The 18,597-nt window shown below is 42.9% G+C and overlaps 1 protein-coding gene across 2 annotated transcripts in view; it reads right to left on the reverse strand.

Moving 5' to 3' along the window:
• Positions 1 to 18,597, reverse strand: part of LOC131677543 (cytoplasmic polyadenylation element-binding protein 3) — a 1,053,225-nt gene that overhangs the window by 356,134 nt on the left and 678,494 nt on the right. For both annotated transcript variants that reach the window (XM_058957424.1, XM_058957423.1), the window contains one exon: positions 3,311 to 3,340. In XM_058957424.1, the coding sequence (XP_058813407.1) occupies positions 3,311 to 3,340 (30 nt within the window). The remainder of the gene's footprint in view (positions 1 to 3,310; positions 3,341 to 18,597) is intronic.

Consider the following 18,597-nt stretch of genomic DNA (forward strand, 5'->3'; position numbering starts at 1 on the left):
ATTATAATTGTACCAGTTTATTTGGGAATTTGTTGTGTGACTGCACTCTTCAACCCGTAACTCCGGCACCAGAAGTCGGATCAACTAAAAATTCAATATCAGTGTGTTATACCTTTCAGATGAACTTAAGTTTGTGAAAATCGGTTCAGCCTTATCTGACAAAATTGTGAGTTTAAATGACACACGCATACTCACACATGCATACCCACAGACATTTTCCGATCTCGACGAACTGAATCGAATGGTATATGACACTCGGCCCTCCGGGCCTCTGTTAAAACGTCGATTTTTGTAGTGATTGCATAGTCGTTCTTTATACAAGGAAAGTAAAAATGTAGTATAAAACAAAGAATTCGGCACCTTGAAACAATCACAAATCGTAAAAAATGAGTTTATTAAAAAACAGACTATTATCATATTAAAGTATACCTTTGTCGCTTGTTGGAACTTCTGGGAAGCACTTTTCTCTCAGTTTTTATTACACAGTTGTTTAAAAAAGGATTTGATGAGTTTCCAAAAAGGAAATGGAAAATGCCAAGAAGAGCAGACATGTGCGGCATCGCCGTATAAAGGCACTTCCACTAGATGCCCTGTATGGAAAACTTTTTCCCACTTCCGAAGCAGTAAGTCGACTGATACCTGGGTACGGTGGTTCGTAAACAATCTACCAGCACTTGTGCCACACGAAGCCGTATGTTTTATTTATAAGCAAATATTTGAATTAGAAGTGAAGCAAACTTGTATTCTCTGTGGGCACTCATTTGCCGAGTTACACACATTTCGACACCTTTTTGGCTGTCAGACAATTTAGTTGGAAATCTGGTACCAGATTATGCAACCAAGTCAAATCTGCATTACCGACATTAGATCGCCAATAGACTTATACAGTTGCGTTGGTATTGAGCCATTTTGACGTTTGAATTTGGAGGAAAACATTGTTAATGCGGAGATTTTGAAGGGCAAACCACTTCTGGGCTTATTGAGAGGGCGGTTATATATAAATGAGAGAATAAATAATGTTTACGTTAGAAATTTTTTTAGTTAAAGTATATAAGCGTTGAAAAATAACAAAAAAACGATCTCACCAGCGTATTGTTCTGAATTCATTAGTTCATGGCTTTCCTGTGAATTCTCTATCTTCAAACAAGAAATCGTGGCATCGGCTAGTCAAGTTCAGATGGCGCTGGGGATGCTAAGCGGAACAAACGGGAGAATTTTTTGGCGGCTTGATTCAAGCACGTACATGAAAAATGATTAGGATCAGGGTGGCCAGACCTCCCGATTTATCGGTAGTCCTACCGATTTTGGTCTTCCCTACCGATTCACAGACGACCAAGGCAAAACTACCGATATTTTGTTATACCTACCGAAAACTACCGATTTTTATCGATTTTGGACACATCCTACTCAACTTTCCTTTTTTTGGGTTGGATTTGGTCTGAGATCTGTGTTTTCAGTATTTTACAATTCTATGTCAACGATGTCAACACTACGTTTTTGGGACAACAACCCGGCCTACCGATAACTACCGATAAACTTTTAGTGACCCTACCGATATTAAGGAATTCCATCTGACCACCCTGATTAGGATAGTGAGTACGTAAAATCTTACTATTCTCGTGATAGTTTAACCTACTTGTTTTAACTGTACACTAGGAGGAGGAACGCAGCAGCAAAGCGACTTGTAAGAAAACGCGTGTTTGCTCTCGGATTATTATTTTATTTCACCACTCATCAATAGTGCGGGGAATCATCACGGTTGTCCCAAGGTAGTTTGATGATATTAGGTTGGCTAACAATTTAAGGGCATCTCCATAACACTACTAAAGCACTATTTAGACTCTCAGTGAAAATGAACGTGAACATGTGTTGAATACCTTCCATTGTTCACGGTGGACGACGTCGTGAACAGTTTCATCAGCGAACAACGATTTCACGCTCAACTGGCAGTTTACAGTTTGTCAGAATGCAATCTGGTATTCGAAGGCGAACGTTCACCGTGAACAGCGATGACATTTATATTCACCACTTCGCATCAATTCCATCACTGCGTTTACACTCCCGGCGAACAAGTGAAATATCCACTGCGTACATATTTCACCGTGGAATTTTCAAAATGATCGGGGAATATGAATATTATTGCATTGATTCAATTATATCGAATAATTGTACATGGATTCGCTAAGTATATTAATGTACTATCGTTTAGTTCCAGTTTCACCAATTTCTATGCACTAATAAGTTAGATATTGGAGAAAACAAATTGGTGCGCATCGAGTTCACGTTCATTTTCACCGAGGGTGTAAATAGGCCTTAACACATAACACAACAGCAGAAATGAATAAATGATCTACAGAACGATTGGCTTCGGTTTCCTCTTGGATATACTATGTCACTGGAAAAATTTGAAAGACTATTAGACGAACACAAAGACACGTCAAAGCGATTCGGCACTGAGAAAACAGATTTGATAAAATTAATGCTACAGATTATCAAAAAAAAAAAAAACAAAACGTTTAGATCGAATTAGTAGAATGTCACAAATTATCTTCTTAAGACAGATGCCTCCCGTTTAATTCCACTATAATTATTAGAGTGAAAATTAGGTTCAACTGGAAAAGCCTCGAAAAGCAGCCATCCATCAAAACCAAAAAAAAGCAGTTCTTTCCGCTATTAATTTTACTATTTTTATGAAAATCATGAAGATTGATGTCATATATTCGGGGCATTGTTGTGATAGTACTGATTGGTTTTGATGCTAGTTTTGCCAATGCTGCTTTTCAAGTTTTCAAAGATGGCCGCTTTTCGAGGCTTTCTCTGTTGAACCTGAAACAAACTGTTCTTTTTTCTCGCTTCCATTTGCGCTTGAGAAGCAGTATTGTGCCTTGCAGGATAATTGCTCGATATGCGATTATATGAAAGCTCAATTGAGATAGGCGCGTGACAGCCGCCTATATAAATTTATAGGCAGCTTTTTCCTTGAAGCTTTCGAAAAGCACACAGCTGGCAGAAAAATAAAGCTCCACTGAAATCTGCTTGCGGAGCAACTGCGGCTATATTTGATGCGCCTTTCAGACACCCGCAATGTGAGATTTTATTATAAGCGCGACAATACAAGAGACACACCCAAAAAGTAGCAAAACAGACCATTTTACTCCGATATTTTCAATTTCTGTCAACTTGGTACGATACATAAGCAAACTGATTGTCACACATAGACGCCACTGACGATGGTGGTGGTGGTTCTGACAGTAATAACACCCCGCAGAGGTATGCTAATTTGGTGGTAGTGTGCTAGTTTGTACCTTACCTGGTATGAATTCGTGGAAATCGAGTTTTCCTGAAATTGAATAAGAGAAAAAACATGAATAATATTAGCAACGGCAGACAATGAGTGTAAAATGTAAATACATTTAGTTATTTGAAATTTCGACACTGAATTGTGGTAACATTCACATGCCTAACATCATTCATAAAAATTCCATGTGACTCGAAAAACCCGACGAAAAAGTTATGCATTCTTTGATGTGTCCCATCAGAAACGCCAGCGTCAATAAGACCGCCTACGATGCCTTTCCAGCGCAAACATATTCACATGTTCAAGTACGGAGAAAATTTTTATTGCAAATTCCTTATCTTTTGAAAAATAGATGTGCGTGTGTATGCTACACCTCCCCGTATCCACAGCAGGCATTCCAAAATAAAGGGAGAAGAAATTTGATTCCATCTTTGCGACAGACAGTTTGTACTCGGGACCCGTAACGAACAAAAACAAAACTCTGATGTCTTCACTTTATATCCTTGTTATCTTTTCACCGGGCGTCAGTCAGTCAGCATACAAACCATCGTCGTCAGTTTATCTTGATACCTAATTCTTTCATTTTCGCGTGTACTGTGACTTTCGCGACGGGTGCTGGCAGATCGGTAATGATGATAACACGTTCCACCTTGCACTGGATTCTTTCAAGTAGTGGCGTAGGCGTTTGAGTATGGTTAACTTTTGGGTTAAATTGTTTGGCACTTGGTCGTTCCGGAGTGTAACTATTTACATTCGACGGTTAAACAGGGGAAAAAATGTAGGTAGAAAATGTTGGAATTCGTGGATCTGTATTTCTAATGTTGGTAAATGCGAAGAACGACGGGTGTACGCATTGCGCCACACGGTTATGCAATCACACGGAGGGTCGACTCAGCTCGGAAAATGTGTGTATGTGTCTATATAAAATGCATTCGTTGAACACTCACAATTTTTTTCGCGAGTGTTAAACCTGTTTGTACAAGCTTATTTTCATAGGCTGCTAATAAACTTTTCCGATTGGAGTTTTGTTTTCGGAGTTACGGGTTGAAGAGAGCAGCTACTCAGACACCACGGGTACCATCATTAAGAGCTTGAGCTTGTGTGACTATCCCTGGCTGCTACTCCTTTATCGATCTGGACTAGCTGATGTTGCATAGGGAATCAGGGAACTCCTGGTAATCATAAAACGTTTATTGATCAATACCGGCGCCGGTCACTCCCGAACGTAGATCGCGGAACGAAAGGGAAGGAATGTTAGTCCGATATTTGCTTTTGCTAGAGGCCGTATATACTACAGCGCACTGCAGAAGTATCACGGGAGAAGGATATTTGTTAGTAAGTATAGAAGTTGGATTCTACTTCTTCATTATCGACGACAGAGAAGTGATTCCACTATCTGGACTAGATTATCGATCCATCAATTCATGGACCGGAGACCGACAGCTCTACTTCCCTTCCGAAGGATGACGTGACAACATATTTTTTCACCTCAGAAAAATTTCAACGACCTCGGCTAGGATTGAAACCAAACCAACTTCTGGCGGGTGGTATTTAGGTAAGGCGTTGCGGCTTAGGCCGCTACGCTTAATTCAATACGAAACCAGACGAAGATGAGAAGCACGTTCCCTGTAAAGTTCATCCAGAAATGAGCTGAAATTCTGGCTGTTCTAGTAAGTATTCCGTCTCCAGTACCGAAATACGAACTAGACCAAGCCATCATTCCGGCTTATTTTCCGGCTGAACTTTACTGGGTTTCGTCTAATGGCTGTTCGCGTAGCAAGGTCATACAGAACGATTTCGTCGGAGGCAGCCATTCTGTACGAGCTCGCATTACCAGGAACATCCCTATTTGCAGCACTCTTGTTGGGGATGTGGAATACTACTAACGGAGAAATGCACGGCATGTAAGCTGGTCAGATCAGACTCGTTAGGGAAGTGGTAGCACGAGTGGAACATCACAGACAAAGGAAGGTGAACCCACCGACTCATTCCAAATGTTTCTACATGTATACGTGAACTCCTATTTGACGCTGTTTTCGTAGTATCTGTATCAATTTGGACATGTTTCGTCACCCCTTTGCCCGGAGAGTAGAAATAAAACTTTCAAAAACCCTGAGTATGCAGGAAAAAATATACAAAACCCCAACGTCTCAGGGAACGAATTTGGGCTGCCACCACCTAACCCGCCAAAAACCACTGTTCTTACCCAGAACCTGATTCCTCCCCGGCACTACCTTACGGCATTACTTCGAGGAGAGGTTTTTCATGTGCATAACACCCACTCTAATTCAATTATTTAGTAGTTATTTCCTTCAGTTGGGGTATAGAATAACTCCTCGACACATCACCCGTTCTCCAAAAGCTAGCTGTAGGTCGAGACTTAGTACTCTTCCCCTACGAAGACAATCTGGGCGGCAAAACTTCAGAATGTGTAGATTATCGAGCTCTTCGGTTTTCTTTTGCCATTCAGCATCGCAACTTCCTTCTCGTAGCATTCTGCACCACTTACTCGTTGAACTTGTTCGCGAACTACTCGGTCTAGTCCCCGACGATGGATCTAGCCTACTCCGATGGAGAATTCTCCAGCGAGTAAAGTTCTCCCGAAACTGAGTCAATCAACCAGGTGTCTAGGTCAGTTCGGCGATTCCGATGGAGCAGGGCGTCCGGTTCGCTGGTGCCCCGACGATCAGCGACTGGTGTTGTCTCGTCGCGGTCTTCTCAGTCTAGTCCCCGGCGGTGAATCTAGCTTACACCGACGATCAGCGACTGGTGTTGTCTCGTCGCGGTCTTTTCAATCTAGTTCCCGGCGGTGAAACTAGCTTACACCGACGGAGAGTTTCCCGGCGAAGAAAGTTCTCCCGATACCGATTCTTCTTTAGTTTTAGCACCACAACTTCTTGAGACCTTTGGCTCCCTGTCCGGTGCCATTTTGTACCCCAACTCCTTTAGGTCCTTTGGTTCCCTTATCGTTGCATTTCGCCCCACTTCCTCGATGAGCCATTTAGCTCCTGACTCTACTAAAATCTTGTTCGCGAACTGTTTGGTCTAGCCCCCGACAATGAATCTAGCCTACTCCGACGGAGAGTTCGTCGGCGAGAGAGGTTCTCTTCTCTCGAAACTGAGCGGTAGATTTCTCTCGATACTGATGATCATTTCCGTGAGCAATGGTGCTTTCCGCTTCGTCTCGATGTACTTGATCTAGTCCCCGGCGGTAGACCTAATCTACTCAACGGGCCAGCCAGTATGTGCTGAAGTCCTTCCAGCGATTCTGGGTGGAGTGTAGCTTCCGGTTCACTGGCGCCCCAACGACCCACTGCTAGTTATTCGACGCGGTCTACTCGGTCTAATCCCCGGCGATGTATCTAGCCTACTCACGAGCTACCCGGTAGGGTGGCTCGGAGTGTGTGATGTACAAGAGACACCAGAGTTCTTCGAGGGCCTTAGGTTCGAAGAAGTTTTGCAGGGATATGCCCGAAGTGGCAGTTTCCAATATAGTCGAAGAGATGCGATACGACGAACTTACCTGGAGCCCTGAGCAGCAGAGGAAGTGGCGAAGGGGTCAACGAAGTAGCGCTGCGGGCTAGGAAGCTGCCATGAAACAACAAATCGGGTTTGGGAGAAATTCCGTCGCCGGGAAATCTCCGTTAGAGTGAACTAGATCCACCGCCGGGCATTAGTTGAGTAGTAGTGCAAACTTTGCACCAGGCTCCACTAGAATCGACCTCGGCACCCTAGCAGGAGAAGAATAAGTTTCGAGAGAACTACCACCGCCGTGGAATTCTCCGTCGATGTAATCTAAGACCATTGCCGGGGACTAGATGAGAGGTATGAGAGAATTACTGATTTCCGATCGTCAGTGCGCCACATTACCGGAAGTCACGCTCCATCCGGAATCACCAGACCGATTTTGGCATCATACCGGTTTGGCCGTGGAAGAGTAAATATTCACATCGTGCTGCAACGAAAAATGTGTGGGAGCAATGGCAGAACTCCAGTGAATAGTATTGCCGGTCTCAAGCAGTTCAATGAGATGCCATCGTACTTCCATCAGGTTGCTGTCCCAGTCGAAGTGAGTACAGCGAACGAGCTGTATCCACTAGAGACAAAAACAAACGATGTGCATGAGTACAGTACAGTGCTGAGTGAGAAGGAAACCAATGAATTCGTAGCGAGAACTAGAGACTGAGAGTTGTCACGGCTGCTTCAGGCATGAGGTTGTGAACGTGGAGGACTACGTGGTTTTCGATTGCTCTGGATTCGAGCAAGTGCGAAGAGAGTTGCCGGCTCTTAGCTCTTACGTGGAATATTTTCAGTCGCGCAAATACTAGTGATTCCGCTGGGGAAATGGAAAAGAGACAAATGAAGTAATGAGCTCACCTGACCAGCCATCATGGAGCAGGCTACATTAACCGAGCGAACAACATCTAGTAGTTCGCGACGATGAGATGGTTGTGGATGGACGAGACGCCAGTGTACCGTACGCCACGCTCCTCTTGGAACCGCTGAACCGACCTTTGCATTTACCGATTGGCCCAGTGTGTAGGTTAGGTCACCTACTGGGGACTAGATTGAGTAGATTGCGATGAAGTGGGGGACTAAATGGCTCATTAAAATTAGCGTCAGTATCTAGAGAAATACACCGCCAGGGAATTCACAGTCGAAGTAGGGTAGATTTACCGGCTAGGACGGTAATCGATGCCGAAGGAAATTCCACCGCCAGGGAACACTCAGTTGAAATAAGGTAGCTTAATCGCCAAAAAATACCCAAGCAGATCTCAATAAAGCTAGAAGCTAAATGGCTAAATAAAACGGATATCGTCGCCGAGGAGCTCTCAGTCGGAGTAAGGTGTGATCACGGACGGGAACTATCTGAGTTTATCGCGTCAAAGTTGGAAGCTAAACGGCTTGCGATAAGTTACCGCTGTAGAAATGGCTCAAGCGCGCAGAGGATCTAAACGGCCTAATAGTTGAAGAACAAACAAGGAAAACAAGAAAAGGTCGAGCTGTTTCTTGGATAAAGTGAGGCTCCGAGTTAACTGCAGACAACTCGTGAGTAATAGGAAGAGTGGCGGTGACAGCTCAACGAACATACCTCCTCCACTCCGACCTACTACTTTGTACTTCCATGGAGGAAAAGGGTAGGAGAAGAGAAAAAACTTTAGTAGTTTAACATGAATGTGAGTCTAAAGGTGAGTCGAATGGAATATGAATGGCCTCGGTAAAAATTCAGTTTTCAGATAGATTTCTATTCTATATTTTTTCAGAGAGATTTCGCGGTTAGCATTGCTGGGAACTCACTTGTAGCATTCGAACAGTAATCTTAAAATTGAACATCAGACTCGCAGATGTGTCGATGCTGATTGCATACTGGGACTCAATGTTGGTAGTTGGAAGCCCACGATCCCCCGCTACAGTCAAGCCCTTGCGGCCAGCGTTCAGTAATTGTAACGATACAACTGTTGAACCGATTCACGCTTCTAGCTGATCGTGTGACTCTTGCCCGAAGTTACTACCCAAGCAGCACCGCTTGTTGACTAGCAGTTTCTACAACAAAATTCGTGGTTATGCAACAAACCGCGGTCATTACATGTTGCAAGTGTTGCTTGGGTACCGTTCCGTTCCTGCTCTCTATATCGCGCCATCCGCGTTCAACGCATACTGGGATGCACCGCAGTTGGCACTATGGAAGCTCTCGATGTTCCCACTACAGTCGAACAGTTGCAGCCAGCGTTCAGCACTGGTCCCGGTCGACGACGATCGTTATATTCTGAAGCGCGACACAGTTGATTCGGGATGCCTCGAATCTCTCACCATAGTTGACCAAGCGATCGTGAGCCATTAGAAAGCTGTTCGTGGGATTGACGAAAAGATCTTCTTACACGTTCAAAACGGCAACAAGGCTTCGTTCTCTGCTGAACATGATTCGGCCTCCAACAACATCGAGGTAAACTATCAGAATGTTGGTGGCTTAAATTCATCAACGGACAGATGTTTGCTAGCAACTACAGGCTGCTGTTATGCCATCGTCACCTAGACCGAGGAATTCAATTAAAGCTAAAATATTGTCTTTTCTGTCTTTTTCATTAAGGGCAAGGGATCTGTTGATGAAGGTACAAAAAATAAACAAACAGTCAGCGTGAAATTTCAAGAACCCACGCGAATACACAGACACACGCTCGGACCTTTCGCAATGATTCACGCATGCATACGCCCGTGATCTCACACATATGGAAACACTTCGGTGATTAAGTTAACGTTTCGACACTACTAAAATTCGTTTCGCACTACATCTGATCCGTATGCTCAAATCGAATCACGACCCGCTACAATTGATCTTAGTAGTGTATTAGTGTAGTAGTGTATTAGTGGGTAACATTTCCCGTATCGTCTGCAATTGTGGTGAGCGATTCTGACAAGGTGGCTTTCCGATAACTCAGCTCCACAGCTCCAATTGCTTCACTCTAAAAAAAATCAGATTAACCATCTCGAATAAATCGATGTAACTTCAATGTTAATATTCGGCTACCTGCCCGAGGCTTCCGGAGTCGTTGGACATAGCTAATAAGGCGAAAGCAAGTTTTATTGGCCATTAGGGCCATAGACCTGATAACCCATGAATATGTCGCCCATTTTTCGTATTATTCCTAACCACGGTATTACCCAATCTCTGTGAAAACCTATCCAGAGCCATTATTTCAAGAATCAAACTGTTCTCCGAATAGTTTATGTTACTCCACTGAACGTCATAAAGATTTACCCTTGTCCATCGATGCCTTTACGAGAAGGGTCTCCGTTCTGTCCACTCGGCAATGGCCTACAACAACTTAACACTGCAATAAAAAATATTTATTTCTTCTCCGGATGATATTTTCGCACCCACTTTTTCCGTAGGTACATCGTGTTTCATCGAAAAACGGACAACTGGCCACATGCCGAAGCAGGCGTTGCCCGGTGGAAACGATAAACTTTAACGATTGTATTTCACTGCTAATCATAAAAATGTTCAGCACTTGGATGTATGCCCTCCTCACCCCCTTGGCAGAGCTGCTAGAGCGCAGCCGAAATGATATGTGACCACCCTGGGCGCGCACAACATCCGGGATGTAAAATTCAATCGATTGTCTCATTTCGATGATATTCTTGTGGGCTGAAAACACAATGTTGGATTGATCCTTTAACACTTACTCAATACTGCCGGAAGATGTAGTCGGACATTTGACGAACTTGTTCGGGGTGGGTCCCCTGGAGGAACAATAAAATTGATCCACCTCCTTCGGCAACCGAATGCTTGAGGTGTTTCCGAGAGGGTTGTGGTTTTTTTTGCGCCACCTATGGATGGGATGGATGGACTGTGAGACGGGTCGGGGTGAGATTATGTCATCTCAGTTTAATTTTGTGTGAAATCCTTTATATTGACCATTATTTTACGTTGTGGACTTCTCCTACGACCGTTTATCCCGATAAGTTGGTTGCAATTGAGGACGTTTTATTGACCCATGTGGGATGTTTTATGCACGATAGCAGCTCGGGAACAGTTTGCGGAGATTGTTGCAAAGTTGTTTTTGCTCAGTCGACATCCTGCAGATTTGTTTGTAAGATGACGATGTTGTATGCCGGGGCATTGTCTAGGGTTGCCAAGCTACCGCCTTAATAGGAACATAAACTACGCCGGCCCTTTTGAAGAAAACAAGTATCACGAATCTCCATCAAAATAAAACTCCTCCTATGAGAACAGATGATATTTTCCGAAAAGATTCACCCAAAACTGTTCCATCATCGTCGACGAAATAAGTTATGAAAATCCTTCCTCATTTCGGAAACGATTCTTCCGCTACCATCCGATAGTTCCGTCGAGCCCATACCATTCGCATCGACGCTCCGTCTCCACTTCATCAATCTTATGTGGAAATTGCCCGAGACAGAAAACAATGACACCCATATTCTGCAAAAGTCCCGTAACGACCGGAATCGAAAGCAAAAGAAATCAGCAATATTTATGTGCCTTGAGAGACATCTCGGGCGAACATTCTAAATCTTTCGGTTCTTCGATATCAAATCGACGACGACCGACGAGGACCACATACCGCTTCCAGCGCAGTAATTCTTCTAACTCACCAACCCCCGCACTACCACTTTGGACTTCGTGATGTGACTGCTCAATCGCCAATCGTCCAGTAGGCGGTGGTCGGTGGTATTCGGTATCTGTTCCTAAAAAAATATCTCCTCAAGCTGCCGCAGCCACTACCAACGATATAGCATCGGCATCAGCAGTAACCGATGACAATGTTCAATTGTTATGGCGGCCACGTGCTTGGAATGATTCAAAATACGGAAAATGACGACCAGTACGTCGTCGTCGCTGAGCTGGGATGGCGTCGATGAAGATGATTCAAATCATCCCCCTCATGCCATCGTGGAAGGGATCGGTGACGGTTACGAGGGAGCAGCCCACCAGCAGCTTCCCGAAATGCTTCCCAGGTGGCTAATAATCGTATTGCATCATCATGAGGAGGCCAGCTGCTGAGGCTGCTGCTTTACATGGCCGCCGCCGTCGTCACCGTTGTCGTTGTCCTTTTCCGGGAACGGGGGAAATTGATTGCCTGTGGGCATTACGGGGTATTCTGTGTGTGTGTGTGTGTGTATGTGAATGTCCGGTGGTTGACAGTTTTTGACAGAACGGGTCATTCAATTAGGGTGATAAAATGGTTGGGTTTACGTGCGTTTAGCTTGAAATGTTCACATTAAGGGGGAAGCTGAATTGTCAGGTAATCAAGCTGTTAAAATAGTAAGTTTATCATCGCAATTTCCGTCACGGGATGGCTGTGTAGTAGCTTGAAATTACAAGAAAGGCTCGATATCAGTACTTCCAGTATGTCGCATGCATTTGTACAGAGAGTGATTTAATAGCGATCCATGCCAAATTCAATCCCAAGAAATATCTACAGGGCTGTGCAATAAAAAATAGCGAAGTTGAAAAGAATGAACGATATGTTAATCGAACATTTCATTGAAAATTTTGTTATGCTTACTTGGGCTTACAATTTAGTGTCTGGATATTTTTTAGAGAGAGTTAATAAACCTTGACGCACAGCATGTATTGTAATTTCGTTCACTGAGACCCTAACCCTAACACCAAAGAGAAAAGACATATAAGCTAGAGCAAACTTTTTTGAAAATCCATTGTGACCATTTATATGAAAATACATTGAAAATACTCATCGCATACAGATTCGCATACTTGAATCACCATTGTATTTAAGTTTGCACGCAGGGTCCGAATAGCGATTGCTGGCCGATCGTAGCGCCGGCTAGTGGCAGTTTACTTCTTGCTGATGACAGTTCAATACGACAGTTTTATTTTTTACACGCTTTTTAAGCTTAACTTGTGTGTCAGTTCTCAGTACTAAAACACACTACTAGGAGTATAAAAGTTTCGAATTTAATTTTTTTTTTACTTTGGTCGTCGATGGCCAAAGCCCGATCAGAAATCAGGAATCAGTAGCGTCTCGCTCAAATGACACGTACCCCATGTTGATTGGAGATTTGCGCCTTACCAAGAATCGTCTTTTCGTGATTTTCCTGATGGGAAGGGTTGGGGAAGTGGTAAGGTTAGGGATAAGGAAAATTACGACACAGAAAAATTAAAACAGCATTCTGCACCGCCGGAGGGATGCTGAACGATCTGCAGGTGCTACAATAGCAGGAATAAAACTTCCAATTCCCGGAGAGATTTAGAATTTTCATTTAAGCGGTGGACGTATATCAACACCCCCGAGGTGATATTGAGATAACAGAACGATAACACCCCCGAAGATATATTGTCATTTAAATACGGCTAAAACTATAGCTCTTTACCACACTGGGTTAGGAACAATAGCATATCCTTCAGTTTCAGCTCTCTGTACATAGGTTCATCTATATATAGTGAACCAAAAAACCGGATACGTAATTGCATTACTACAGGGCAGTTGCATTTCAAATAATATGACGTTCCGTAATCGGATTCACAAAGATCACACGAATAATACTCAGCGCTCTGAATAGTAGCCATGTGATAATTGAGTTTGCAATGCCCAGTCAGTGCCCTGACTAGAATACTGCAGTTGTGCTTGGAAAAATGCAACACATTGAGTTCGACATGCGATTACTAATTTCGATCTCGAATCTGCCGAACTACGTGCTTTCAGGGCAGCCTGACTGTCAGAGTAAAAATAGATTCTTTTACCGCAAATTCCCTGTTGAAGTGCGGATTGTACGCCACATAGAATCGCAAAGATTTCTGCTTGGAATGCGGTACAGTATCAACCAAGCGAATGAGATTGGTTTAATCTCATCTCATGACAATAGACACCAGCATCGGCTCGGCCCTCCAACAAAGAACCGTCCGTATAACAAACTAAGTATTCTTCAAGTTGTCGCTCCATCCAGCCAGACAGCCATTCCTCACGAAGAGGAATTCTCACATTGAAAGTTTTAGAAGGAAAACTACATGTGAGTGTAAGGTCACTGGGAGCAAGTGTATATTCATCCCAAGTAACCATTTGGGGCCACAGTCTTGTGTGGCTAGTTACACGATCTATTGGGTTACTGTTCCAGAGCCCAGTAACCTTAAGATGGTATGCACAAGAAAGTGCTTCTTGTTTCAGAAACACATGTAGTGGTTTTATGTTCAAGAGTGCCTCGAGAGCAGCAGTAGGTGTTGTCGAGAACGCACCAGTCATCGCCATCAAGACCATCCTCTTAAGATGGTTTAACTTTGATTGGATTGCCATGACTTCTCCCTTCTGCCACCAAACAAGGCACCCGTATGCCAGTATTGGTCTAACAATTGTTGTGTAGATCCACTGAATGTACTTGCGTTTGAGTCCCCAAGATTTGCCAAAAGCCCGTCTACATTGGCCAAAGGCCATGCTAGCTTTCTTGATCCTGAAATCGATGTGAGCTGTCCAATTAAGTTTTGAGTCGAGAATTACCCCAACGTACTTAACTTGATCTTCGACAATAATTTCAGAGTCAAAAAACTGCAATGGACGAGCTCCGGTTGTAATCCTTTGTTGCGTGAAAAGCACCATTAAGGGTTTTATTTGGATTAACTGATAGTCCAACATGAAGACACCACCGCTCAACAACACATAAGGCTTGTTGCATCAAATCAAAAAGTGTGTTAATGCAAATACCGGTGATCATTATATGATAATCATCGGCGAAATCATACGTCGGAAACCCATCCTCATTTAGTTTTCTCAACAAGCTATTAGCAACAAGGTTCCATAGAAGTGGTGACAGCACACCACCTTGATAGGGTTACCAACCGTCCTTATTTTAATGGACATGTCCTTAATTTCGATGGTTTGGGAAAGCGTCCTTAATTTTACTTCAAATGTCCTTAGTTTTAATCTCAATCCATGGTATATTTGAGATCAATTCACTCAAGCGAATGAAATATTTTACTTGCTATTTTAGTTGTTCACTTTCTTATAGTACTTTTGATTTGTTATGTTCAGATTAATGATTCAAAAGCATTAATTAATTTTATTGCTTGATTCTTAAGTTAAAAACTATTTTTTCATGTTTCTCATCTTGTGCAGTGCTGACAGAAAAGAACAACACGTCCTCTAATTCGAACCATCGAATTTTAAACAGTTTTCTAGTACACTCAGCTAAATTCTTACTTGCTTCATGGACTTTTTGTATACTTAAGGAAAAACTTAGATTTATAGAAATGAAAATGTAAAAAATAGGATTTTTTGTACTAATATCCATACAAATTTCAGATGTAATACGAGATGCCACGCTATAATGAATTGACCTGATATTTTTTCACAGTTCCTTAGGCACCCCAGAAGAACAAAGAAGCGCTGTTCTTAAATCTTTTCTAAACATCACTAAATCAAACACATTTTAGTTAAAGTTGAGTAAAATATTTTGGTCTCGGTCAAAATTCAAGATGTGCTTATTTAGCTCTCAGCCCATTTGGTAACCCTACACCTTGAGGACATCCGCAGACACTCAGTTTCCTCATCTCTACTTGTCTTAACGATGAGCACAGATGTCGGTTGCTAAGCATTGCATGTATTCAGTTCGTGATCCGAGCAGAAGAAAATAACTGCGGAATACTAAATTTAGGTATCAATACCAACGACTGCTTACCACAATATGGTATTAATGAGCTCTACATAAGAGGTAAAATACCAAAATAAATAACATAGACATGTTCTACAAATAACTATTTGATAATGAAACGAGTTATTATAATACCTGAATAATAAAAAAAACATTTTTCAACCTTCCAATAATAAAATTCACTCTATTGAGGTATTCAATAAGGTATTGGTTTGGTATTTGTAAAAATAACTGGAATACATAAATAATACTAAAATAAAGTATTATACCTCATTGAGGTATTAGGCAGGTATTGAAAAATATTTATTCAATACCTGCTTAATACCTCAATGAGGTATAATAATCAGTTAATACTAAGTTTTGGTATGAATACCAAAAAATAGTATGCTGGGGTTATTGCCCAGTTATTTTCTCCTGGTCGGGGATATATGAAGGTACTCCATGATCTCGTGCTGCTTCCAAAATGGATTCGAAAGACACGTTGTCAAAAGCACCTGCAATATCGAGAAAAACTCCTAAACTTGATTGCTTTTGTAAAAAAGCTTTTTCAATGTTGTAGACAACATTGTGTAACAGGGTAGTAGTAGACTTTCCCCGCTGATATGCTTGTTGCATTGCATGCAGCGGATGCTTGCCCAAGCTACCATCCCGAATGTAGTGGTCGATTAAACGTTCCACTGATTTGAGAAGGAAGGAGGTCAGACTGATCGGTCTAAAGCTCTTTGCCTCCTCATAAGTGACGCGGCCACCTTTGGGAATGAATTTGACAGTTATTTCCCGCCACGCTAATGGAATGTATCCTGTTGCAAGACTGCAAGTAAGAACCTTTTTCAAAATATGCTTGAAGTGTTCATATCCTTTTTGTAGTAGAACTGCAATAATTCCGTCCTTTCCCGGAGAATTATACGGAGCAAAACTTTCAATCGCCCATTTGATCGATTCGGTTGTCACAATTCTACGAGCAAATGCCCAAGAATCAGAACTGCCTGAAAAGAACTCAGGGGCAGTCGTCAGTGATGACTCCGTACAACCTGGAAAGTGTGTGTCAAAAAGACAGTTGAGTACTACATCTTCGTCAGACGAGTATTCACCATTAGCAGTTCTAATGGAACTGACATGAAAGTCTTTCGATTTCGAAAGTAACTTATTTAATCTACTAGTCTCGTTGAGACTTGAGACATTTGTGCAGAGGCTTTTCCAACCACTTCGCTCAGAGTATCGAAGGGCATTTCTGTATGCTTTGCGAGCCAACTTAAATGCCTCCGACCCGTCCCTGCGTCTGCGATTCCAAGCTCTCCTACATAACTTTTTGAGTCGAACAAGTTCGGTATTCCACCAAGGTGTTCCTCTAGAAGCACGCATAACTCGAAGCGGACAAGCCTCTTGGTATGCTGCTACTATGAGTGAGCTTGTTTTATCCACGACCTCATCCAAATCACTTGGAGATTCAATCGTCGGAAGATACCCATGAAACCTAGTCGCCAAGCCCTCTTCGTAGAGGTCCCAGTTCGTAGATTTGGGATTACGATAGGTGACGGTATCTAGCGAGACGTTTAAATGATCAAAGACGATGTACTTATGATCAGACAACGACGGTTCGAGCTCGTTTGGTACGAGCCAGTTTGTAAACTCATGCGTCTGTCAGAGCAGAGAGTTACATCTAACACCTCTTCTCTGCCTGCTCGTGCAAAAGTTGGGCGGTTTCCTGCATTAAGAATGTGCAGATTTGTACTACTTAAGTATTCCATCAATTCGGTGCCTCAAATTGATATCAGAGCTGCCCCAAATTATGTGGTGGGAATTTGCATCACTGCCGATTATGAGAGGAAACCCATTTCTGCCACAGTATGATACAACCCTTTTGAAATCATCAGAAGGTGATGGTTCATTAAATTTGTGTAGCGATCACGTGTATGAGAATTTAAATAACTCCCGTGCCCTACTGTAAATATAGGCTGTTCACTTCTTGCATCTCCTATGATGAAGAATGAATACCGGGCGGCTAGAACAAATGTTCTGCTTGCGTACAAGCCAAACGACGTTTTCTCTCCATGTCGTTTTCTCTTTGCTATAGCGCGGACTTTGAACTTACAGGCGATACGAAGTGCCGACTTATTTGTCATGTTCTTGTTTCCCCAACTATTGGATCCGAAGATCACTAAAAATTGGGTGGATGAAATGGTTAGATGCAAAATACCAAAGGGGAAACGAGATGTGGTTCGATCCCGATCGGTACCAAATGAGTTCGTAATGTAATTTCCGGTTTCAAAAACCCAAAACTCGTTAATCTGAGGATTCACAGTCTTCCTGTTCAACCATTTCAAGTTACTCAGTGGAAGAAGTTAGAGTGCGCTTGGTAGTGTCGTGATTTCGTTTGAGGTTTGTCTCTGTACATGAGATTCAATTAATTCTTCAAAGTTGTAAAAGTACTGCTTCATTCTCATAGGGTTAGCGCAATTAGGAGATCAGTGAATGTGTGGAGACTTTGCGGGCAAGTGCGAGGAAACAGAGAGGTAAAAAAGGCTAAATCATTGGGTGTTGAAAACAATAAGCTCGAACCGTCGGCTAGCCGTGCGACGGCTTTTAATTCCAGATTTTGCGCCTGGCGAAGCTACCACCGCACCGCCAGCAAAGATCATCCCACCTCCTGCCACCACACTCTGGATTCAAGTTTCCAATCGAGGAATTGCGTCAGTTGCAGCAAAAACTCGGACAAAGAAGCGCCGCCACGTGCGTAATGCGGCATTACTAAACGCCGTCAACCGGATCCCTAACATCCGTATTTTGATGCTGGTACGCTGTCCGGAGGTCGGACACTACCAGCAGTTAACTTAAACCTGTGCTAGGACCTCAACAACAGCCTTGGCGCTAGAAAGCGCAAAGCAGCCGTTCCGTCGCTGAATCGTCATCGTCGAATTTGGTACAAGCAGCGGGTCACCAGCAGTCGTCGCCGTTGATGGTGTGAGTACGCATCGAAAGCAGTGGGAGATGGTCAGCGAATAAGTAGAGTGAGTAAACGCCTAAATTCCCTGCGCAGGGTGACAAAAGCTCGAGAATATTATAGCGTGTTTACACAGTTTCCCACCCGCACTTGTTAGGGCCCTGAACCGGCATTAGAAATGTAGAATTAGTAAATTAAGAGTAGGATGTTAGTTTGTAAAATAAATGTTGAAAGT

Source organism: Topomyia yanbarensis, chromosome 1 (genome assembly GCF_030247195.1).
Source record: "Topomyia yanbarensis strain Yona2022 chromosome 1, ASM3024719v1, whole genome shotgun sequence".
Taxonomy (NCBI): domain Eukaryota; kingdom Metazoa; phylum Arthropoda; class Insecta; order Diptera; family Culicidae; genus Topomyia; species Topomyia yanbarensis.